The 26,563-nt window shown below is 41.4% G+C and overlaps 1 protein-coding gene across 6 annotated transcripts in view; it reads left to right on the forward strand.

Annotated features, from left to right (window-relative positions):
- Positions 1 to 26,563, forward strand: part of LOC137300008 (unconventional myosin-Id) — a 496,111-nt gene that overhangs the window by 317,153 nt on the left and 152,395 nt on the right. For all 6 annotated transcript variants that reach the window (XM_067969090.1, XM_067969092.1, XM_067969091.1 and 3 more), the window contains one exon: positions 24,241 to 24,345. In XM_067969090.1, coding sequence (XP_067825191.1) covers positions 24,241 to 24,345 — 105 coding nt within the window. The remainder of the gene's footprint in view (positions 1 to 24,240; positions 24,346 to 26,563) is intronic.

The following is a 26,563-nucleotide window of genomic DNA, read 5'->3' on the forward strand; positions in this document are numbered from 1 at the left end:
ATGCAAAGGAGCCAAAATCACTCTTTGTAGAAATCCAGTGTAATTAATTCATTCTGCTCCAATTCCAAACCTTTCGAAATGGAGAATTGACTTCATGTTCAGATCAATTTAGTCCAAAGAAACATCCCGCTTGTCACTGCCTTTCAGGATCAATTTGATTTGACCTTGGCTAGTGCTGTGGATACAAGAGACAAATGTTGCCAGTCCACACAGATTCCTTAAATATCCTCATGCAATTTACTCCAAATGTTTACCTACTAATTCTGAGGACTGTGGCAGAAATTTCACACCAAAATCCAGACTATGTTGGAGTTTGTTTAGTCTATTGTAAGAATTTTGTGAAATAAGCAATGTGCTTGAGTTGTGATTATTTTTGCCAGATTCTATTTCATAAGTAAAGTATGTTTTCAATTTCTTTGAGAGAAAAGGTTTTTATATCTCTAAAAGGTGAAGACACTTAGCTTTGTTCAGGATCAGCCAGTACATAGCAAGCCCAACAAGAGTGGGGGCAATTCTGGATTTAGTTTTAGGGAATGAAGCCGGGCAAGTGGAAGGAGTATCAGTGGAAGAGCTTTTTGGTGGTAGTGATCATAATTCAGTTAGATTTAGCATAGTTATGGAAAAGGACAAAGATTGAACAGGAGTAAAAGTTCTAAATTCGGGAAAGGCCAATTTTACTAAGCTGAGAAGTGATATAGCAAAAGTGGATTGTAAACAGCTACTTGAAGGTAAATCAGTGTCAGAACAGTGAGAGGCATTCAAGGGGGAGATTCAAGGGGTTCAGAATAAACATGTTCCCACAAAGAAAAAGGGTGGGACTGCCAGATCTAGAGCCTCATGGCTGACCAGGAGCATACAGGGTAAGATAAGGCAAAAAAGGGAAGCTTATGTCAGACACCGAGAGTTCAATACTGCAGAAAGCCTAGAGGAGTATAGAAAGTGCAGGGGTGAAATTAAAAAGGAAATTAGGAAAGCAAGGAGAGGGCATGAAAAAATACTGTCAAGTAAAATCAAGGAAAACCCAAAAATGTTTTATAAATATATAAAGAGCAAGAGGATAACTAAAGAAAGAGTAAGGCCTATTAGAGACCAAAAAGGTAACCTATATGTGGAGGCAGAAGATGTTTGTATGGTTCTTAATGAATACTTTGCATCAGTCTTCATAAAAGAGAGGGACGATGCAGAGATTGTAGATAAGGAGGAGGAGTGTGAAATATTGGATGGGATAAACATAGTGAGAGAGGAAGTATTAAGGATTTAGCATCTTTGAAACTAAATAAATCGCTAGGCCCGGATGAAATGTATCCCTGGCTGTTACGAAAATCAAGGGAGGATATAACGGAGGCTCTGACCATCATTTTCCATTTCTCCCTGGCTACAGGCGTGGTGCTGGAGGATTTGCCCACCTCGGTGGTTGCCAAATTATTAGAATCAATTCTGAGGGACAGTATAAACCGTCATTTAGAAAGGCACGGGTTAATCAAGGACAGTCAACATGGATTTGTCAAGGGAAGGTCTTGTCTGACTAACTTGATTGAATTTTTTGAGGAGATAACAGGGAGGGTCGATGAAGGGTAGCGAATTTAACATAGTCTACATGGATTTTAGCAAGGCTTTTGACATGGCAGACTGGTCAAAAAAGTAAATGCCCATGGGATCCAAGGGAAAGTGGCAAATTGGATCCAAAATTGGCTCAGTGGCAAGAAGCAAAGGCTAATGTGACTGGAAGGCTGTTTTCAGTGGAGTTCCACAGAGATCAGTACTAGATCTTTTGCTTTTTGTGGTATATATTAATGATTTAGTCTTAAATGTAGAGGGCATGATTAAAAAGTTTGCAGATAATACAAAAATTGGCCGTGTGGTTGATAATGAGGAGGAAAGCTGTAGACTGCAGGAAGATATCATTGGACTGATCAGGTGGGCAGAAAAGTCGCAAATGGAATTCAATCCAGAGAAGTGTGAGGTAATGCATTTGGAGAGGTCAAACAAGGTAAGGGAATACACAATAAATGGGAGGATACTGAGAGGAGTAGAGGAAGAGAGGGACCTTGGAGTGCATATCCACAGATCCCTGAAGGTAGCAGGACAGGTAGATAAGGTGGTTAAGAAGGTATACGGGATACTTTCTTTTTTTAGCCGAGGCATAAAATATAAGAGCAGGGAGCTTATGCTAGAACTGTGTAAAACACTAGTTAGGCCGCAGCTAGAGTACTGTGTACAGTTCTGGTCAACACATTACAGGAAAGATGTTGATTGCACTAGAGAGGGTACAGAGGAGATTTACGGGGATGTTGCCAGGACTGGAGAATTTTAGCTATGAGGAAAGATTGGATAGGCTGGGGTTGTTTTCTTTGGAACAGAGGAGACTGAGAGGTGATTTAATTGAGGTGTATAAAATTATGAGAGGCCTAGATAGAATGGACAGGGAGGACCTATTTCCCTTAGCAGAGAGGTCAATAACCAGGGGGCGTAGATTTCAAGAAATTGGTAGAAGGATTAGAGGGGAGCTGAGGAAAATTTTTTTCACCAAGAGGGTGTAGGGGTCTGGAACTCACTCCCTGGAAGGTTGGTAGAGGCAGAAACCCTCATCACATTTTAAAAAGTACTTGGATATGCGCTTGAAGTGCCATAACCTACAAGGCTACGGACCAAGTGATAGAAAGTGGGATTAGGCTGGGTCGCTCTATTTCGACTGGTACAGACATGATGGGCCGAATGGCCTCCTTCTGTGCCATAAACTTTCTATGTTTCTACTCAAAAATTTAATCCTGAGTCTAGGAACAGGCCCTAGAAAATGGTAGTCTCCCTGTGCTGGTCATTTTCAGCGCTCTCAGCACAACACCAAAACAAACAATGTTACAATTATAAATCTACTGAAATACTAGCCAGCATGTCCCCTTCACTGAACAGCTGCAAGAAAGCTCCCACTGTCAAACAGTTATCAGTGAAACTTTTGATCTTAGGAGGGAGCTGGGGTGCTGAGGCCTGGGACCAGGATCTGGGAGGAAGCACACAGCTGTGAGCCTGGGAGAATTTGCAGTCGACCTGGGCAGAGAGTGGGTTACAAGTCAAAATGATGCATCTGATTGGTGATTGCTAGGCTTGTGCTGAACACCAACCAATCGGAACAGAATACCTTAGCCAATCGGAACTTAGTGGTCACCTGGCACCAATTAGATCCCAAGAACTGGGCATGCAGGAACAAACACAATCTTGCTCGCATAGATTGGTTGTTACAGATATTCATGCATCTTAACGCTGGTACAACATGCATCGAAATATGGGCATTGAAACATTGGTAAAACATGGCCTGGAACTGCTAACAGAACAGCGCTGCAACTCACTGAGGAAGTGGTTTTGTTTGAGAAAGAAAGAACTTGCATTTATATAGCGCCTTTCCCGACTTCAGGACATCCCAGAGTGCTTCATAGCCAATTAAATACTTTTGAAATGTAGTCATTGTTGTAATGTAGGAAAGTGCAGCAGTCAATTTGTGCCCAGCAAGGTCCCACAAACAGAAATGAGAAAAATGGCCAGATCGTCTATTGTGTGGTGGTGTTGGTTGAGGGATATATGTTGGCCAGGATACAGGAGAACTCCCTATCCCCTCTTCAAATCATGCTATGGCATCTTTCAAGTCCACATGAAATGGCAGAAGGGGCCTTGGTTTAATGTCTCCTCCAAAAAACGGCACCTCCGACAATTCCACCAACCCCCATCAGATCATAATTAAAACTTGTGCAACAGCAGTTAGATATTACCAGTGTCATGGGTGTGTTGCAAAAATAAGACTATCTTAAAATGGGCAATAATCAAACTACTGGCCCAGATGCTTCCCCTGGTATGGACCACAAAATAACAATGGCCCAGAATTTACTGGGAAAATAATGGCGAGTTTAATGCGCATGCCATTATTAGTGTGTTTTAAAAACCCAGCAATTTGTGGCGAGGAAGAGATACGCCATGAGTTGCGAATAGCCATAAATTGCTGGACGATTTGTACCGCTCTGCCGTTAACCTCACAAAAAATGGAGCACGCTGTCAACCTCCCAGTGAGTTTCAAGAAATTGCTGCTTTTACGCTGTTAAAACAAATTAAACTCACTGTAGAAAGTTAGGGCTGGTATTTAACAATGTAAGGACCCTTTAATGATGAGATTTATGTTCCTGCAATGTCACTCGACCTCTCCAGCCCAGAAAGGGAACAGTTGAAACTGTGGCGTCTCATTCCTGCAGGTAGTAAATTGTTCCTAGAGGCTTTTGAAATGTAAATGTTTTTTTTAAATGTTCTTACTTTTCCTTTCTCTTTTTTCTTTCTCTCTCTTAATCCAACCTTTCTTTCCTTGTCTTTATTTCTCTTTCTGTATCTAATTTGACTCTAATTCATTCAATTTCCTTCTCCGTCAATCCTCTGTTTCTCCCTCTATTTCTCCCTCTATTCTTAAATTTCATTGGTTAAGGAGATAGAGTGTTGGTCCTGTTGTTCACCAAGATCCCAGATGCCCCATTGATCTCGCTGTGCTGTTATCTGCACTTCCAGCAATTTGCGGCGCAAAAATATTTCAAGCTGAAGGGGGAGGAAAAAAATCTGATAAACAGGGCATGCTGCAAGTTGCCCCACTCCAGCAAATTCTGGGCCAATATAAAATAATAAGAATGGATTGAAGTAAAGACTTAATAAATGATGTAAGACATTTTCTCAGTCTCAAAGTATCATACCAAAATGTAGAAGCAGCATCCTCGACGTGCCTTTGACTTAATGTTGTGACACCTGGTACCTTACTCGCATGTAATCAGTTACAGATATAGAACTACAGTCATTTGAGATTAAGTGCCTTTGCAATCAGTTCTTATTGTACCAGAGTGCTGAGTGGGATCACTGTACCCTCCCACTCGTGATTAAATTATTTTGTACTACTGCCCTAAGTTGCATGTTGTTATAATTTCAGTTCCCTTCAGTTAAACTGCTTCTGTTCTTTGATCACTTCTGATGTCACAAGATGTAACTGTTATACCAAAGCAACGATTGCACTGAGTGAAGGAAGGAATCTGCTGAACACCCATTCACAAAGGAGATAAAGGCCTCCAATGTTCTGGATCTCATTTATACTGCAACAGATGCTGAACATTAATAGGAGCGATGACCAAAAACATGGTTGAAGATAGATTTTGAAGAGTCTATAAAAGCAGTGGTCAAGAGATAAGGAGTAGGGCCGAGACATATTGAAGGCTCTTTTACCAATAGTTGAGTGAAGGATGGGCAAGGCCAAGAGAGGATTTAGAAATGGGGATATTGATACATTTGGGAACAAAGTGCGAATGGAGGCTCGTGGGGATGAGTGATGAACAATTGAGCCTTGTTTCAGGATAGGACGCAGGCAGGGGAGTTTTGGGCAAGTTGGAGTTTTTGTAGGATGGAGATCAGGAGGCTGGCAAGGAGGGCATTGGAGTCTGGAGATAACAAATGCATGGGACGTGTTAAGGGCAGAAGCAGGTGATATTCAGAGGTGCAGGCAAGTGGTCTTGGTATTAGATATGATGCGAGATTGGAAACTTAGCTCAGAATCAAAGAGCACACTGAAATTGTCTGTCTTCTAGTTCAGGACCATGACAACCTGCCCTCTTCCCTGGCGCAGAATTTGAGTATTTATGAGCAACAGCCAATACAGAAACTTCCCTCCATATTTAGCCCCTAAGTGACCTCAGAATGTGACTATTTAAATTTGATTCCCAACGGGGATACTTGTCCAATGGCCTCAAAAGGACGGGCCAGGTTAAACAAAGCTCCATATTAGCAGCTAAACTTTAAAATATACTCCCTACCCCAGACTATGTGTGAGCACTGCCACAGGAGAGCAGCTAGTTGAAAAGTTGAATACACCTACACAGTCTGATTTCTTTTAATTTTTACAGGGACTTTCTGCAGTGATATCCTATCCCTTCAATCCAATCTTGCATCTCACCATTCATTTGATATATTTACCTATATATACACCATCCTATCTTAATGATCATAGAATTGTTACAGCACAGAAAGAGGCCATTCGGCCCTTAGAGCCCGTGCCGGCTCTTTGTAAGAGCAATCCAGTTCGTCCGATTCTTCCCTGCTCTCTCCCCGTAGCCCTGCAAATTTTTTCCCTTCAAGTATTTACCCAATTCCTTTTTGAAAGCCACGATTGAATCTGCTTCCACCACCCTTTCAGGCAGCGCATTCCAGATCATAACAACTCGCTGCATAAAAAAGTTTTTCCTCATGCCTTTGGTTCTTTTGCCAATCACCTTAAATCTGTGTCTTCTGGTTCTCGACCCTTCTGCCAATGGGAACGGTTTCTCTTTACTTATTTTATCTAAACCCTTCATGATTTTGAACACTTATATCAAATCTCCTCTCAACCTTCTCTGCTCTAAGGAGAACAACCCCAGTTTCTCCAGTCTATCCATGCAGCTGAAGTCCCTCATCCTTGGAACCATTCTAGTAAATCTTTTCTGCACCCTCTCTAAGGCCTTCACATCCTTCCTAAAGTGCGGTATCCAGAATTGAATACAATACTCCAGTTGTGGCCGAACCTGTGTTTTATAAAGGTTCATCATAACTTCCATGCTTTTTTACCCGATGCCTCTATTTATAAAGCCCAGGATCCCGTATGCTTTTTTAACTGCTTTCTCAACCTGTCCTACAACCTTCAAAGATTTGTGCACATATACCCCCAGGTCTCTCTGTTCCTGCACCCCCTTTAGAATTGTACCATTTAGTTTATATTGCCTCTCCTCGTTCTTCCTGCCAAAATGTATCACTTCGCACTTCTCTGCATTAAATTTCAGCTGCCATGTGTCCGCCCATTCCACCAGCCTGTCTGCGTCCTCTTGAAGTCTATTACTATCCTCCTCACTGTTTGCTACACTTCCAAGTCTTGTGTCGTCTGCAAATTTTGAAATTGTGCCCTGTGCACCAAGTCATGAATATATATCAAAAAAATCAGTGGTCCCAGCACTGACCCCTGGGGAACGCCACTGTACACCTCCCTCCAGTCCGAAAAACAACCATTTACCACTACTCTGTTTCCTGTGGCTTAGCCACTTTTGTGTCCATGCTGCCATTGCCCCTTTTTATTCCACGGGCTTCAATTTTGCAGACAAGCTTATTGTGTGGCAAACACCTTTTGAAAGTCCATATGCACAACATCAACCGCATTGCCCTCGTCGACCCTCTCTGTTACCTCATCAAAAAAATTCTGACTCTAAAACTCTAAGACATAAGGAAAGGGCATACAAAAAGGCAAAAAATGGCACAGATCCTGGCGAATGGGAAAGATACAAAGGGTCACAAAACAGATAGTAAGAGCTACGAAAAGAGAGTATGAAAATAAACTTGCAAGGGATATCAAAACCAATACGAAGAACTTTTATAGTTATATTAGGAAAAAGAGGGTTGTCAGGAGCATTGTTGGCCCCTTAAAAACTGAAAGTGGGGATATTGTCATTGACAATGGGGAAATGGCAGACATGTTGAACAATTACTTTGCGTCAGTATTTACAGTAGAAAAAGAGGATAGCATGCCGGAAATCCCAAGAAAACTAATATTGAATCGGAGACAGGGACTCAATAAAATTAACATAAGTAAAGCCACAGTAATGAAGAAAATAATAGCACTAAAGAGTGACAAATCCCCAGGATCCGATGGTTTCCATCCCAGGGTTTTAAAGGAAGTAGGTGAGCACATTGCAGATGCCCTAACTCTAATCTTTCAAAGTTCTCTAGATTCAGGAGCTGTCTCTCTAGATTGGAAAATTGCACATGTCACTCCGCTTTTTAAGGAAGGAGAGAGAGGGAAACCAAGGAATTATAGACCAGTTAGCCTAACGTCTGTTGTGGGGAAAATGCTGGAGTCTATAATTAAGGATAGGGTGACTGAACACCTCGAGAATTTTCAGTTAGTCAGAGGGAGCCAGCATGGATTTGTGAAAGGTAGGTCATGCCTGACAAACCTGATTGAATTTTTTGAAGAGGTGACTAAAGTAGTGGACGGGGGAATGTCAATGGATGTTACTTATATGGACTTCCAGAAGGCATTTGATAAAGTCCCACATAAGAGACTGTTAGCCAAGATAGAAGCCCATGGAATTGAGGGAAAAGTACGGACTTGGTTAGGAAGTTGGCTGAGCGAAAGGCGACAGAGAGTAAGGATAATGGGTAGGTACTCACATTGGCAGGATGTGACTAGTGGAGTCTCGCAGGGATCTGTCTTGGGGCCTCAATCATTCACAATATTTATTAACGACTTAGATGAAGGCATAGAAAGTCTCATATCTAAGTTTGCCAATGACACAAAGATTGGTGGCATTGTAAGCAGTGTCGATGAAAACATAAAATTACAAAGGGATATTGATAGATTAGGTGAATGGGCAAAACTGTGGCAAATGCAATTCAATGTACACAAATGTGAGGTCATCCACTTTGGATCAAAAAAGGATAGAACAGGGTACTTTCTAAATGGCAAAAAGTTAAAAACAGTGGATGTCCAAAGGGACTTAGGGGTTCAGGTATATAAATCATTGAAGTGTCATGAACAGGTGCAGAAAATAATTAATATGGCTAATGGAATGCTGGCCTTTATATCTAGAGGACTAGAGTACAAGGGGGCAGAAGTTATGCTGCAGCTATACAAAACCCTGGTTAGACCGCACCTGGAGTACTGTGAGCAGTTCTGGGCACCGCACCTTCAGAAAGACATATTGGCCTTGGAGGGAGTGCAGCGTAGGTTTACTAGAATGATACCCGGACTTCAAGGGTTAAGTTATGAGGAGAGATTACACAAATTGGGGTTGTATTCTCTAGAGTTTCGAAGGTTAAGGGGTGACCTGATCGAAGTTTATAAGATATTAAGGGGAACAGATTTCAGCTGGTTGGGGATTCTAGGAGTAGGGGGCACAGTCTAAAAATTAGAGCCAGACCTTTCAGGAGTGAGATTAGAAAACATTTTTACGTACAAAGGGTGGTAGAAGTTTGGAACTCTCTTCTGCAAATGGCAATTGCTAAATTTTAAATATGAGATAGATAGCTTTTTGGCAACCAAAGGTATTAAGGGATTTGGGCCAAAGGCAGATATATGGAGTTGGATCACAGATCAGCCATGATCTAATCAAATGGCGGAGCAGGCACGAGGGGCTGAATGGCCTACTCCTGTTCCTATATTCCTATGTCCTCTGTTCCTATGTTTCTATCAAGTTAAACATGATTTGCCTTTAACAAATCCGTGCTGGCTTTCCTTTATTAATCCATATTTGTCCAAGTGACTATTAATTTTGTCCTGGATTATTGTTTCTAAAAGCTTCCCCACCACTGAGGTTAAACTGACTGGCCTGTAGTTGCTGGGTTTATCCTTACACCCTTTTTTGAACAAGGATGTAACATTTGCAACTGTGCAGCCCTCTGGCACCATCCCCGTATCTCGGGAGGTGATCATGGTAGACCTATATAATGCTGACTTATTTTCTTGTAATCAACTGTGGATTATCACACAGATTGTCACAGTTGTTGGTCCTCCCAGGAGAATGTTATCCTGCATCAATCACACAGTGTGTCCTGGCCAATATCTTCCAAAGCACCACTGTTGATGAAAAAAAATACTGATTTGAGTAAATATTGGGCAATAATTTCATTAGGGATTCAGATCATGGTTATAAATCTCTCAGTTTTCACTCTTGTGATTTAGGAAGTACTAATCAGTCCCATTTGTGCTCCTAGTCACTCCTAGTAACTCCTAGTAGTTATTCATCTTGAATATATGTAACATTACTTCTGTTTATTTAAGGCAACACATTTCTAGGGTTTCTCATCTATACGGGAGTCTTTTATGATGATGTGGTCCATATTTATGTGTTATGTTTACCCAGTGGTGTTCTATTTTCTGGCACTTACCAATACAAAGATATTGAAAAAGGCCAAGGAATTGGTTTAAAAATATAAATCTTCATTACTGCTAGGATCCAGTTTATGCTGTCTGGAAAACAGCATTAGCGCTTTTTGACAGAGAGGGTTAAAAAGATGGAATATAGCAATAAACTAGGCTTCTGACACATAAAAAAAAATGTGATATAAGGGGAGAGTACACAGACAAAGAGAAATAGAATTCCAAAAACATTTGCAGAACTCTTACCTCAATCAGTTTGTTCATAGTGAACCAAGGCAGGGAGATGGAGTTGTGATACAGATCAGCTGTGATCTAATTGAATGGTGGAACAGGCTCGAGGGACTGAATAGCCTACTCCTGTCCCCATGTTCCTATGTGCTTACAACAGGAGAGGCATTGCTAGATCAGTTAGATGAGTGAAATGTGGGTGAATACCTCGTGAATCTCAAAAATAAATCAGTAACCAGGATTGTTAAATATGAGGTGGGACCCCCGAGAGGAGAAGATAGAGAGTTAGTCGACAATCCGCGACAATTGAGAGGGATACTTAACAAAAGGAAACGATACTGGGGAGGAGGTGAATTCTGATTTGGTTAAAAGCAAGATGAGAGATATTATAATAAATAAAAGATAAATATTTAGAGAAGTTAAGTTAAAGTAGTGCCAGGATCTAACTGGATACATCCGAGGATTCCGGGAGGAATGGGGAAGAAATAGCGGAGGCCCAAGGAACACAGTGTACTAGCGGCCCTAGAAATCCGTGATTTGGATACAGGGTTAGAGGGCGTGGTGTCCAAATGTGCAGATAATACTAAAATAGAAGGCATAGTAAATAATATGAGGACTGAAGAAAGCTGCAAGAGGATATTGATAAGATGGCGGAACGGGCAAAAAAGTGGCAGATGGAATTCAATGTCCATAAATGTGCAGTGGTACATTTTGGTTTAAAGAAAAGTAATGATTATACTTTGAATGAAGGATAGCTAGATCATTTGGAAGAGCAGAGGGATTTGGTGATTCAGGTTCATGACATTGAAAGCAGCGCCTCAAGTGGATAAGGCCATAAAACAGTTAATGGACTATTATGTTTTATGGCAAGAGGTATAGAATATAAAAGTTGAAATGTAATGGTGAATCTGTATAAAATCTTAGTTAAACAACGGTTGTAGTACTGTGCGCAGTTTTGGGCTCCACGCCCAAAGCGTGGCAATAGACAGGTACAGTGCAGATTCACTAGAATGCTGTCTGGTATCAGGACATACAAATGTGAAGAATGACTTGGAGGAATTGGGGCAGTTTTCATTAGAACAGATGAGGTTAAGGGTTGATTTGATCGCGGTGTTTAAAATTATGAAGGGACAGGACAGGTTAGATAGAAACAGACTGTTTCCAGTGACTGAAGGGCCTAGACCAAAAGTACATAGATATAAGATTAAATGTAAGAGATTTAGGACAGAGAGCAGGAGAAACTTTTTTTTTTAACAGAGGTTTGTAAGGCTGTGGAATGCACCACGGGAGTTAGTGATTGAAGCAGAGACATTTAAGAATAGGTTAGATAGGTGGTTGAAGGAAAAGGGAACAAAGGGATATGGGAACACAGTGGGCACATAGATTAAGGCCTACTGCTCATGTGGAGAATAAACACCAACACTGACTGGTTGGTCAAATGGCCTGTTTCCGTGTTGTAATTTCTGTGTAATTTTGGATTGCTCGGGTAAATGCACTGAACAATGTGGTACAAATCAGGAAGACCTGATCAGTACTTGCTGAGTTAGCTGATCTCAGCTAGGGCAACAATAGCAATGTAATTGTTCTAGGGAAAGGCAAAAATTAGCCCGGATTCCTGCTTTTGGTCACTACCCAGTGACCAATATTGGAAAATACACCTGTCTAGGCTCAATGGAGGAGATCCCAAGAATGGCTGGGGCCCCTGGGTGAATGAGCATGAGTGGGTGCCTTTAGGAGAAGGAGAACAGCTATTTTTAGTAGGTCCTCAGTGAGCTCATTCACATCCTGGTATGTAGAAATAACAGAAACTCTGGCTTTGCTTGAGCATTTTCCTTCCAGTACTGTTTTAATTCCAGTTAAAGTATCTTGTGAGTGTTTGCTTTTAAATAAAACATTGCTGAAGCTGATTTGAATTTTCATTTTTAGTTGGAACCTGACTTGAATTTCCTATTATAAAACAGGTGCCGTGTGTACAGTCAGGGCTCCCATTGACCAGATAAAATTAGATTTACTTTTTATCATTGAGTGATATTTACTAAAAAAAAGCACAAAACTCTGGGTAGGGCATCCTGTTTGAGCGTGACTGAGCTAGGGAATAGATCTTTTAAATTTTTACCTTTTTATTCTCATTCATTTCCTTAAAAACACATACGCAAACCTGAGTTTGCCATGTCCTCTTCTCATTTCCGATTGAATTGTGTCAGCAGTGTGATGTAATTCAGTCTGCTATTTCCGACCCAGATAGACACAGACTGACTTAGATATGTTTAGTTCCCGGAGCCTCGTCAATCTGTTTTGCCTTGTGACGTGGCTATTGGGAATTCACTGCGTGGCCCATGAGGTATACTTGGTTTTCTAGAGAAGTGGAGACTGAGTCTGAGAAAGAAAATGATTTATTGGTTTTGAATTTCCATTAAGACGTTTCATAATATGTAAACATAAGAATGTAATATGAACTTATTCTTACAAGGAGATGGTTCTGATATCTTGAGTATTGAGGTGAAAGAGCACTTGTCAGCTACTTACTGTCTCCAGAGGCAAGATTGGCATATGTTTGAAGAAAAGAGAAAGAATCAGAAATTACGTCCATTTAGTGACCTCACTCATTGGACTTTAATTAGAGAAAGGAAACAAATTCGAATTTGTCCAACGTTAATACAATCAAAAAAATACTTTAACACCTTATTGGCAAACTTTTCTGAGCCATTACAATGTGCCCATTCTATTTTAATACTTTGGATCAGGAATTGATGGATTTTTGTATTTAAAAGCTCCAGTGACATGTGAAACTCTTCACTTTCCCAAATTGTTGTGATGTTTGAAAGATCAATATTTTTGCAAGTATCAGGACAATAATAGTTAGCTTTAACACAAGGGAAACAGTCATTCTTACATTTTGTTTTATTATTATCTTCCATCCCTACCCCTGCATCAACCTTCACGGGACTGTCCTTCAGGCTGGTGACCTCTCCCAGTATGAGGAATTTGAGCATTGACCAGGTTGACTTTCCCTGCGATGATATTGCTTCCTTGCATGTGAGCATGCACTTCTCCCTCATATAAAAAGTAGTCTGGATTAATACAGCAGGTCAGCCAGTGTCTGCAGTAGTGAGTTGCTTACTTCAGAAATAACCAGGGATCTCACAAGAAATGATAGCCTGTCTTTTATCTCTTCAGATGGTACTCGACCTGCAGAATGAAGCACAGAGGTTGTAGTGACCATATTCTCTGGGGACAAGAAGTGCAAGACTTTCCAGACAGTTGGATAAAAAGCATAGTTAGTAGCAGTTAGAGAGCCCGGGCATTCTCAATGCAGTTTCAAATGAGCATGAATCTGAAATTTAAAACTGTCCACATTTTTCACTAATTTAGCTTTTGCAAAGGATTGCAGATGCACAGGAATAGGATGTGTATTTGTGTAGTCCTGCTTTTTCAGTTTTTAATTTTTTCTTCTACTTTTTAGTAACCCTACTTAGAATAAGGAATTTACTCTCTAGGCGCAATCCAAAATTCTATCACTATAGAATCTCAGAAGTTTACAACACAGAAGGAAGCCATTCGACCCATTTTGTCTGTGCCGGCTATTTGCTCGAGCAATCAAAAACTAATCCAACTGCTCTATGCTCTCCCCATAGCTCTGTATCTGCCTGTACTTCAAATATTTATCCAGTTTTCCCTTAAAAGATGCAATGATCTCTGCCTCAAACACTCCCTGTGGCACAGCGTTCCAAGTTCCAACAACCCTCTGTGTAACGAAATATCTCCTAACCTCTCACCTCACTCTCTTCATGATTATTTGAAATTGATGACCCCTTGTCACTGATTCCCCAGCCAGAGGCAATAGTCTTCCCCTATTCACTCTATTAAAACCCTTCATAATGTTAAAAACCTCTATTAAATCTTCTCTTTGTCTTCTCTGCAGGGTGTTCTACAATAACACATCGTATTTCTGCACATCTGTAATTCTTTGCAAGTGCTAAATTAGTGAAAACCTAGGACCATTTTAGATTTCAGATTCACACTCATTTGAAACTGCATTGCGAATACCTCTTACTGCTTCTAGCTATACTTTCTGTCCATCTGCGTGGAAAGTCTTGTATCTCCTTAATCTTGTCCCCAGAGAATATGGCCAATACAACCTCTGTGCTTCACTCTGTAGATCTAGTGCCACCTGAAGAGATAAAACACAGGCATGTTTATATTCCTATTTTCTTCTGCTCGTCATAGCCTCATTGGAGGCAGATGTGGGAAAATAGAGACTCTTTCCTGGGCGCTAATCCAGAGTGTTCCTGATTGTAATGCATCATGATGTTCTGACGCAATGGTGCATTCAACGGGCCCAGAAACTAATGAGCAATCTATTCTAACCCAAACAGGCCGACACCTAACCGGTTCATGCATCCAGTGGGCCAGAAGAGAAGCTGTCATCTTACGATAGATCTCAAGACCCCCAAAAATCTTGGGTTTGCGTTGCCATTGGCTCTGCAGCGATTGAATCATTTATGGGCCATGTGCAGTGGGAGAACCACATATTGCCAGTTCAGACAGTGGGTAGACGGTGGGACAGCCATATCTTGGCAGTTGCATCAAGATAAAAGTACCTTCAAACTCCAACCCTAAGAGTGAAAGGGCAGTTCAAATGTAGTACCCTATCCGGTGACCACATTGTTTCTTTTTCATTCGTGATAGTAATTGTATTGTGGTTTCCACCCCCCTCTGATCTAACAGTTAGTTACAGTTGAAGCAGTTTAAATCACCGTTGATCTCATTGTGAAAATGTGGGTGTGAGTGGCCGGTGAGGATAACTTAACAGGTGTGGGCTGTTTCCTGCTCTGTTTAGAGGCCTTGCTAAAATTAGTAACCAATGTTGTCCCCTAAGTTTCTACTTTGGAAAAAGTGGAGGAGAAAGAGGGTTGGGTAAAAATAGCTGTCTATTTTTATACGTGTTTCACAATTTCCATTCTATGGTATAATGTGTATATTACCTAAAGTATTTTATAGAGAACTGTGTTGGTGTTTGCTCTCATTCTCTGTGCTCCATCCCAGTTTGGTTACTATTTTCCAGGGTTTGAGTCACCTGTAACCTAACACAGTAATTAAACAGAGGCAATAGTCTTCCCCTATTCACTCTATTAAAACCCTTCATAATGTTAAAAACCTCTATTAAATCTTTCACCCGTCCCCATCCCAATTAAAAAGGACAGCCAGCGGCATGATAGTGCTGAGTATTAACGTGGTAGTATTCAATGCCACGGAGCAAGGACAGATATGGGTTTTAGCACTGCTCTCCATGTCATTTAAGATGTACAGGTGCAAGTTTCGAAGGGCACCAGCATGGCCTCGCACGCATCAGTCAATCCCAGTGGCACTGTCCGTGATTTTCCATCCATTAACATTAACAACAGCAACTTGCATTTATATAGCGCCTTTAATGTAGTAAAACGTCCCAAGGCGCTTCACAGGAGCGTAATCAAACAAAATTTGACACCGAGCCACATGAGATATTAGGACAGGTGACCAAAAGCTTGGTCAAAGACAGAGGTTTTAAGGAGCGTCTTAAAGGAGGAGAAAATGGTCAAGAGGTGGAGAGGTTTGGGGAGGGAATTCCAGAGCTCAGGGCCTAGGCAGCTGAAGGTTGAGTGGTGAAAATTGGTGATGCATAAGAGGCCAGAATTGGAGGACGTAGAGATCTCTGAGGGCTGGAGGAGGTTACAGAGATAGGGAGGGGCAAAGCCATGGAGGGATTTGAAAGCAAGGATGAGAATTTTAAAATCGAGGTGTTGCCGGTCTGCTTCGTGCCTCCCAGTGGAGAGAGGGAAAATCCAAGGAGAAAATCATGTCCGGATAGTATATAGTACCTTCCAGCAGAGGACTGCAGGGGGGGTTGAGAGGCATTTGTGGCAAGAAAAGGGGAGAAAAATACCCTCATTGGAAAAAGACTTTTAAATAAAATCAATTGATGCATCAATTATAGTCAAGTATTCCAATCGTCAACAAGGTTTCTATGAATGTGGTAATTAGTCATAAATGCAGTGATCATTGTGGTCATGTTGATTAATAAAGATTTGTCCATAGGGAAACATCTGCAGTACAATACAATGCCCCTATAACACAATGTTGACATAGTAAGTTTCCCAACTGGCTCTTATCAAAGAAAAAATTATTTGTGAAAGATTTTACAGGTAAAGTAAAGGAGCCAACCAACCAGAACAAGGGCAGACAACAGTGCATTATGATTGGAAAAAAAAATCCAAGCAAATACACCACTGTAATTACTTTCACTGCAGTGCCACAAACCTTATAAACATTGCATTTGCCAGGTCAAAGGTTACTCACTGGTTATCATGGAAGGACCCCTGAGAGTTTTTGGCATTTTAAAGACTCAATAGGTTTGTTGATGCAATGGTTTAATCACTGTTTCATCGACATTTATGACATTTATATAAAAAAAATATTTATGAAGAAACCTACAAATGCTGAATGTCAAAAATAAAACACAAAATGCTGGAAATATACGGGAGGTCCTTCAACATCCGAAGAAAAGATAGATCAAAGCCTTGGGTAGAGACCAGTTTTGCCAGTTATAACAAAGGGTCTGGACCCAAAATGTTACTTTTTTTCTCTTTTCAGATATTGAAGGGGCTGCAGAATATGTCTAGCATTTTCCGTTCATTATTAATAAAATTTATTTGTTTCTCTACCTGGTCAGGTCAGGAATTTTAAGAACCTGTTTGAGAATTTTTGCTTTCCCCAGCGCTGTTTCTTTACATGTGAAGAGCAGTCTGTGAATCTATTCTTTTATCTAGATGGTTCTTTCAGGAGGTATATGTAGACTGACACACCAGATTAGCTACTAAATCACAGTCCGTATCGTGAGTGAGGCAACGTTGCCAGCACCTGGTCTCACCCCACTCCACCCCTCCGTCCTTTACCTTCCTTTTCCTTTTCTGCAGCCATTCCCTGAGACTGACTGACTGACTTGCGCTGCTGTTATTGGCAGTGTCCTTCTTCATAGCAGGATATGTGGCTGCAGAAATTAGACCTGTCTAAAGTTGAACGTGTGTGAGAGAGAGCTCGCCCCTCTGCTGCCGATGGTTCTGTGCATTAATGAGCTTCAGCGGCCCTCTGGTTTACTGCCTGCATCTGACAGCTTTGCTGGGCTTTTCATCTTACCGGAACCCCCAGAGACCAGCAGTGACCTAATCTACCAGGCAACTTTTAATACTGTTTCTTTGGGAATCTTCTTCATTATAAAGGAATAGTTCAGCAGCTGTTTGATAAATTTGTTATCAACAGAATTCATTGATGTATTTACAGTGTACAAGTAATAGCAAGTTTCATTGATATTACTCATTGCCCAGAGTGTAAAACTAAGACCAGTAAGAAAAAAACACTTACATTTGTATAACACCTTATCACGTCAAAACATCTCAGAGATGATCCCACAGAGAATTACTTCTGCAGTGCAGTTACTGGTACGCAGGCAAATGCAGCAGCCATTCTGCACTGGTAGCATCTCGGAAACAGTAACGAGATGAATGATGGTGTTTGTTACTTGTTGAGGGAGGAATGTTGGCCAGGACAGCAAGAGAACTCCCTGTTGTTCTTTAAGGAGTGCCCTGGGATCTTTAACAAAGGAAAGCACCTCCAACAATGCATCAATTCCATGGGTACTGAAGTGGAGTGACAGCTTAGTTCATGTACTGAATTCTTCAGGTAGGCTTTGAACCCATTGTATTTCACACCAAGTGCTACCGCTGGAGCTAAGCTAACACCTAACATCAATAGCTACAAAGTGTAAGCATTGGTTTCTTGCTCCAAAGGATTGCGAATTCAAGTCCCAGCCTTGACTGACGCTTATGCATTCTTCTTCTTGAGAGTGAGATCAAGCCTCAGTGGTATCAACCCAGGAGGGGAGAATAACTGACTTAGAGGGTGGGAAGGGACTGTCACATTACTGGTAAATTAACTAGTGAGAACCAGTGATAAGACCATGAAAATGTCCATGGCCAGGTTTTCCCAAGCTGCAAACAACAGGTCCATCGGCATCTGGAAATAAAAACCAGGTTAACTTTCTGGATGGAGGAAGAGAAAGAAGGAAAGGGATATATCAGATCTTGGCAACTTTCCCCCTCCATTTGCTAGTTAGAGATTAGAATGGATACAGAGGCTAGCCTTGTGGGGAGAGGAGGAAAAGCCACAGAAAATAGAACAAGAGCATATTATAGGGTGAACATTTCATAAGTGTGTTACTGAAGGAACCATAAGAAAATATGGATTGATATATTGCAGAGCGCTGTCGTGACATAGGGGCCATTGCAAAAACATTAACCTGGTTAGGACTTGAAGTTAAATAATTGCGGAGCAAAAGACTTCATATAATGTACACCTTCAGGTACCAAAGCACTTATCATCTTTGTCAGCCTTTCACCTGTGTCACTCTGGCACCACCATATTCGATGTGCCTGCCTCATGTCAGTAAGAAAACTAAAAATTGAGCATTATTTTAAAATAAACATTAGACCATGTCATGCACGGGATGACCGATTCTTACTGAATTTAAGGCAGGTGTTGATTTTATTGATAAAAAGGAAGGAAAAGTGCAAATACAAGAAATCTGAAAGGAAAATCGAAAATGTTAAAGAAACAACAGGTCCATCGGCATCTGGAAATAAAAACCAGGTTAACTTTCTGGATGTAGGCCCTTTGTCACAGCTGGCCTGCATCTGAAATGTTAACCCGTCTCTTCTCTTTTTCAGATGCTAACGGATCTGCTGCTTATTTCCAACATGTTCTGTTCTCATTCTCTTTATTGGCGCAAACCATTCGTGTTTCACTCTCGCACTTTGACATCATCTGAATAGTTTGATTAAATTGCTGCCTTTGTTGATTACCAACCATAATATTTGGGAAAGAATGGTTTTCACTAATATATCTTGCGTGGAATTCTTTTAGCCCATCGTGATGATTATGTATGAGACTCATGCAGAGGTCAGATAGTGAAAGTCATTTACATGTGTCAAGAAAGTGAAAAGACATCAAATGATGAAAGAATGCTGTGAGATTGACTTTGACCTTTGGTTGGAGTTTGATAGCAGATCCCAACAAAGTAATACAAATCAATATCCTTCTCAGACAGCTCAACTCTCAGATCTACAGCAGCATCTCCACACCAAGATAGGAAATCTAACTGGTTTAAAATTAACCCCATCCGAAGATAGGAAGGTGGCGGAATTGCTAAATTGTTATTTTCTGACTCTTTTTCCATGGGGGGAGGTAGAGAGAGAGGTATAACAGAGAAATCAGACTAGAAGTCCTTCAGATCACAAGGAAAGACATATTAGATATGTTTAAAGCTTAAGAGCAAACAAGGCTCCAACAGTTTCCATCCAAGCATGCCAGCAGAGTTGGCCGAAGAGATTGCAAATTCCCTCACGGATATCTTCCAAAGTTCATTGGAATCAAATAGCACCCTGATTGGAAAGTAGTAAATGTTTTCCCCATTATTAAAAAAAAGGGCAAGGTTGACTCCTCAAGTTACAGACTTGTACGTCTTATCTTGATTTTGAAAAGACTGATGAACGATAGCAGAAGGAATCATCTGAAGGATAGGATCTGACTAGAAAGAGCCAGCATGGGTCCAGAAGGTAAAGATCATCTCTGAGAAATTTACTGGACTCCTTCAAGGAGGTTGCGGGGCAGATTTTCCTCTTCCTCGTGCCCTGCCCCCCTTCACCACATCTGGGCAATAGTCAGGTGGAGCACATCCAAAGGGGAAGCCAAAAAATACAGCATAAAATAAAAAGGAGGAAATTCGAGAATGAGAATGAGTTTGGCATGAATCTTATCCTCCCCAACCTTCCTTTTCAATTGGCATGAGGGGAGAAGGAAGGAAATAACGGATCTTTGCATTCTCAAATCTTCATCTCTCTGCAGAATTGTTGATGCCTATTTGCACATAAATAGTACTTTTGTGTGGGAGGAGGGGTAGAGAGAGGAGAAGTTACATGAGGTGCTCACTTCCTATCTAACTTGATTACTTCCTAGTGATAAATCTCGAGCTGTTTTTTAAAGCTACTTTTCATTCTACAATAAATATCTCGCCAACACTCTGTCAGTGCAGCACCAATGTCCCCAGCCCAGCCTAGTGTCATTTTTCTCTCTCCTCCATCCTCCCGTATCTCAGGCCAGATTTTGGGTCATGCATCTTCCTGCAGATGAAACATTAAACTGTAAGATCCTGTTGAGCTTAAATGCCACGCTGTGAAGTAATGAATCCTTTCACAGTCATTGCAAAATGCAAATTTGCGGAACGTCTTACTTCCTTCAGTCTTTCCTTCCTCCCACAGTGTTCAGGCTTTTAAAACTCATGCTTGCCATCACTTGATCACTACCTTGTCTTCTGTATTATTCTTTTCTACCTTGGTGGGTGTTTTCCAATGTGGGCCTTGGCCCCTCACCTAGAAATTCTCATTAAAAAAGACTTGCGAAATGTGGAATTCTGATGTGCGTATCTCTGTTTTGTACCCATTCTCGTTGCTTTTTGATTAACCCATTGGCAGAATGATTGGATCTGTCGCAGACATTATGCTGACACTAAGTGGAAGAAAATCGTTGGGGGGATACTTTCTATTCCAGTTACTCCCCTAATGTTAATGTGAGAAGAAATTTAGGTACCACTTTTAAGAAGAAACTTTGAATTTCTTGCAGCAACAAAGAGCAGCCATTTTGAGTCTCCTTCCCTTGGTGACATCATCAGTTGTGTACTCCTCAACAGTAGTTTAATTTTACTGAGGCTTGCAACTTTAGACTGACCTGATAGCTAGTAAAGAGGTGCCTAATGCCAATTAAGTACTCTACTGGCAAAGTATGTTGTGTACCCAGCCAGTAAAATGCCAGTTAGGTTTAAGGTATTTAAGCAATTACTTAAATAAACTTGTTAATCTAATTAAAGTCGTTCCTCTTATTCGTATCTCTGGTATAAATTGGGTTAGAACACTCGATTCAAATTGGACTTAAGGTATCATGTTCCCCTGCACACCAGGAACCTGCGCTTACTTAAAACACAGATACACAGATGGAAACCCCTCCCATCCTCCGCCAAAAAAAATCATCTAGTAATCTTACAAAATGTCTAACGGTGATTATTACTTAATCAGTAAAATTCTGAGAGTTTTCAGTTCGCATTTTCTGCTCATCTATTTACATCAAGCTATTGTTCGTTAACCATCCTTCCAAGCCCTTCCCTTTACAAATGGGTGAAAGGCCCAGATTGTACCAGTACCAAACACTGAGCACGTGCAAGAATTATCCCCTTCAGTCTGATGAAACCTCAAGCAATGCATGTTTAAAATGGTGGCATTGTTTGTTGAATTAAATTGATTTAATGCCAGTTACTAGTGAAGCCTGAATGCATTTGGATCAGACAACTGCTTGTGCACAGTATAACCAAGGGGGCTGTTTACAAGCATGTGCTAAGAATATAAAGTATTGTTTTCACCATTCTACAAGTCAGTTCCTTTGCCTTTAATGTCACAACACAAATAAAGACTGCTAACCAGCATGATTAGAGGTGCAAAGAAGAGATGGAGATGGGTGGGACGTTGCAGCATATTAACATACATGCAGACTTCCAAGTGCCAAATAGAGCATCTGGAGTCTCCCTCGATGCTTCAGTGGACAGATGAACTGCCCAGTATGATCCAACACAGATCAGAGGGTTCCAGATTATGGGTTGAGGTTGTAGTTGCCTCAGCAGACCTGGGGTAAGGAAGGGAAAAATCATCCAAGATTCCTGCTCCTGATCTCCATCCGGTCCTGTGACCTCTGCTGAAACGTGGTGGGCATCAGGTGAGGTCAGGACCAGGTTCAGGTGTAACAGTCCCCAATGGCGTTTCCTTTCTACGCTCACACGTGAAAGAATACCCAATTGTACCGGGTACTGGGGGGATGCTGTGTCCATAGAAGCATACCCCCACAAGAATCGGTGCGTTCAGATGTCAAGAGGAGGAAATCAGTAGTTTGCAAGCAAAGTTGTTAAGAACCTTGCATCATACACTGTGATCATTCATTGAGACAATGCTACCTGTTGATGTGATTGGGAAAACTGAAAATATTTTGGGGTCTTCTCTTCTCTCTCTTTCTCCCTCTCTCTCTCTCTCTCTCTCTCTATTGCCCATTGACCAAAACAGTCAGTAAGTTCCAATGTTGGATATAAAAGTAAGTAACTCAGCAGGGACTATTTCCTAAATCCCACCCTGAGATGAGGCATTTAACTCCTGTATCTATACTCAAATCAATTGGCGTTGGGTTCTGTCACCTCTCAGTTGGACCTTCTAAGGGTAATGCAGTGTTTCAACCTCTGGGAGGAGAAGATGAAGGAATTCTACAATGCAGTTATCCTCCCTCCCAATGGAAGGGGACTGCATGGAGCCCAGTGGCATTAATTGGAAAAATTGGTGCAGCAACGAATGAAGTTGGTATTCCTGTCTGCCACTTATTGTGCAAACACAAGCTGTTTAAGAGAGGAAAAGAAAAATCAGGACTGCTGGATGTCTGAAATGAAAATAGAAAATAGAAAATGGTGGAATTGTGCAGCAGGTCCGATCACAACTGAAAGAGGAAAGGCAACTTAACGTCTTGGCTGTCACCTTTCATCAGAACTTGGTTAATTGAAACATTAACTTGTATTTTCTGTTTAAAATTTTAGGATTTTATTGACAACAAAAGAACGAAGAAGTTAGAAATTTGACATGAGGACATGAAATGCCCTATCAGAAGCGATCATTAATAACTTTTAAAAGGGAAGTGGATAAATATTTGAAAAAAGAAAAAATGTAGAAGAGTATGGGGAAAGGGCAGGAGAATGGGACTAAGTGGATAGCTCTTTCAGAGAGCTGGCACAGGTGCAGAGGGCTGAATGGCCTCTTTCCATGCTGTAAGATTCTATAATTCCATCATCGTTCATATGCTGTGTACTTCCCTCATTTTTTTATTTTTAGTTAGAGATTTGAATGTACCTGAAGCAGTGGATAAATGGCATTTGTGATACAGATTGCATAAAATGTAAAAATTACACTCCATTTTAATTTCATCTTGCATAATTATGTTGAAAGGTGAGGTTTTTTTTGGAAGGGACAAACATTTGAAGCAGAGGAAAATAGTTACAGGGCAAGAGCAGGGCAATGGGATTAGTTTTGGATTGCTCATACAAAGAGCTGGCATGGACACGAAGGCCATACGGTCATCTCCTATGCTGTATGGGGATGGCGCAGGAGAGTGGCGTTGAGGTGGAAGATCAGCCATGATCTTGTTGAATGGTGGAGCAGACTCAAGGGGCCAGATGGCCTACTCCTGCTCCTATTTCTTATGTTGTTATGTAAACTTCTGTAGTTCTGCTTGGGAGTTTGATCTGAGAAAGTGAACACAAAAATAGATCCTAGACACTGGTTAAAGACAACTGTTGTACATGACTTTCCTGAGGTCATGTATCCAGTGTAACAAGATTCAAATTTCCAGGGATTTGAATTTTCCACTGTGTGTCAGGCTGCTATCACAGGGCTGAAAAAGTCTGTTGCCCCATTATGCAGAGCCTATTTCCAGTCTCGCAGGCTGTGTATGATAGTGTGTGAAATTGAGCTGTAAATTAAAACATTTTAATCACTAAATGCAATGTGACTACAAATATACAATTCATACATGTCATTTTCCTTTCTCCGATAACTTTCACAAGTCTTGATGAATCAGTTTCTTTTGTTGATGTATTATTCAGAAGCTGTTATTTTTCACACTGAACATGAAGTGAGCGGCCTCAATTTAAGGAATTTTCTTTCTGGGAATTCTGTCCTCAAGTCACAACTTCATGATAGGTTTTACCTTCAGAGTGGCCCCATAATTTCCAATTAAGTTTTTAATATCGATCTTCCTCATATAAAAAGTACTGTAGTTTCGAAATGAAATTGTTATAATCAGCAAGAAGCAGGGTCATCTCGTGTGTTGGCTGGATGACAAAACCAGTCATTTTAGTGAAGGACCAGAAGACAGGAACTGTCCTTGTAATAAAACTAGAAAAGTAATTTATCAGCACTTCTTTACTTTTTCAGAAACGGGATAACCCACAGATGACACCTGCCTTCTCCACAAGAGCCAGTGAGCTGAAGCGAAAGGACAAATACATGCACACACTCTTTTCCAGTCATGTACGGAAGGTGAGCACATGTTTTGTTCTGACATCAGGTCGACGGGAGCATCTCAGTTCAAATGCATTTAGTTTCTCCTCAGTTGGTGGTGTTTGGTTTTTTCTCAAAAAAGCCCCAATAATTCAGCGAGACAGAGGGCACGTAGCTCTGAATTAGCTGATCTCAGTTGCAATAGCAATGCTGCGGTCATTGTCGATAACTCTAACCTCAGAAGGGGTGGAGAAATCAGCCAAAGTTCATCACAGTTAAGTAAAGAAAAGGTTCTGTCATTCTGGGCACCACACTTTAGGAAGGATGTCAAGGCCTTGGAGAGGATACAGAGGAAATTTACTAGAATGATACCAGGGATGAGGGATGTCACTTATGTGGAGAAACTCAAGAAGCTGGGATTACTCTCCTTAGAGCAGAGAAGGTTAAGGGGAGAGTTAATAAATCTGTTCAAAATTATGAAGGGTTTTGATAGAGCAAATAAGGAGAAACTGTTTCTACTGGCAGGAGGGTCAGTAACCAGAGGATACAGATTTAAAGTAATTGGCAAAAGAACCAGAGGGGTGAGGAGGAGACATTTTTTTACTCAGTGAGTTGTGTTCGAATGCGCTGCCTGAAAGGGTGGTGGAAGCAGATTCGATATTAACTTTCAAAAGGGAATTGGATATATACTTGAAAATGAAAAATTTGCAGGGCTATGGGGAAAGAGCAGGGGAGTGTGACTAATTGGATAGTTCTTTCAAAGAGCTACCACAGACATGATGGGCCAAATGGCCTCCTTTTGTGCTGTATGATTCTATGCAATTTTCTCACCATTTGCCTTTACTGTCTCCCTTGGTAGTCCACTTCCCAGGTTCACCACCCTCCATGTCAAATGATCTAAACTGTCTATTCCAATTGCTATCCCGTGACTCCTACTGAAAAATTTGCGCATACAGATGTTGAGTAAGGATAGGGTCAGGGTGAGTGTCTTGTTGTCAAGGTTCAACATGAAGAAAAGCCCATTTGGTTGAGGTACAGGTTCCAATAGAGTAATGTCACAGCGAGAGGGAAAAATTGGCATAAGATATCCTTGGAATGGAGGGTGAAAGTTGTCCCACAGGACTTTCTCCTTTATTCAAAACTGTCTCTATTTCAAAGCTATCGTTTAGAATTCAAAGACCAGGAACTCTTCAATATAACAAAAGCATGTGATCCAAATAACTGCTGCATTTGACACCATTAAGTTTCAATAATGCACAAAAATGTTCCATTCCTGAGCACTTACATCCCCTTGATGAGCACAGAAAAAATACCAAAAACATTTAGAGTGGGATATTTTTTTTTTGTTTTTTTTTATTCGTTCACGGGATGTGGGCATCGCTGGCAAGGCCGGCATTTATTGCCCATCCCTAATTGCCCTCGAGAAGGTGGTGGTGGGCCGCCTTCTTGAACCGCTGCAGTCTGTGTGGTGACGGTTCTCCCACAGTGCTGTTAGGAAGGGAGTTCCAGGATTTTGACCCAGCAACAATGAAGGAACGGCGATATATTTCCAAGTCGGGATGGTGTGTGACTTGGAGGGGAACGTGCAGGTGGTGTTGTTCCCATGCGCCTGCTGCTCTTGTCCTTCTAGGTGGTAGAGGTCGCGGGTTTGGGAGGTGCTGTCGAAGAAGCCTTGGCGAGTTGCTGCAGTGCATCCTGTGGATGGTGCACACTGCAGCCACAGTGCGCCAGTGGTGAAGGGAGTGAATGTTTAGGGTGGTGGATGGGGTGCCAATCAAGCGGGCTGCTTTATCTTGGATGGTGTCGAGCTTCTTGAGTGTTGTTGGAGCTGCACTCATCCAGGCAAGTGGAGAGTATTCCATCACACTCCTGACTTGTGCCTTGTAGATGGTGGAAAGGCTTTGGGGAGTCAGGAGGTGAGTCACTCGCCGCAGAATACCCAGCCTCTGACCTGCTCTCGTAGCCACAGTATTTATATGGCTGGTCCAGTTAAGTTTCTGGTCAATGGTGACCCCCAGGATGTTGATGGTGGGGGATTCGGCGATGGTAATGCCGTTGAATGTCAAGGGGAGGTGGTTAGACTCTCTCTTGTTGGAGATGGTCATTGTCTGACACTTGTCTGGCGCGAATGTTACTTGCCACTTATGAGCCCAAGCCTGGATGTTGTCCAGGTCTTGCTGCATGCAGGCTCGGACTGCTTCATTATCTGAGGGGTTGCGAATGGAACTGAAAACTGTGCAGTCATCAGCGAACATCC

This window comes from Heptranchias perlo, chromosome 30, assembly GCF_035084215.1.
Source record: "Heptranchias perlo isolate sHepPer1 chromosome 30, sHepPer1.hap1, whole genome shotgun sequence".
NCBI classification, from domain to species: Eukaryota; Metazoa; Chordata; class Chondrichthyes; order Hexanchiformes; family Hexanchidae; genus Heptranchias; species Heptranchias perlo.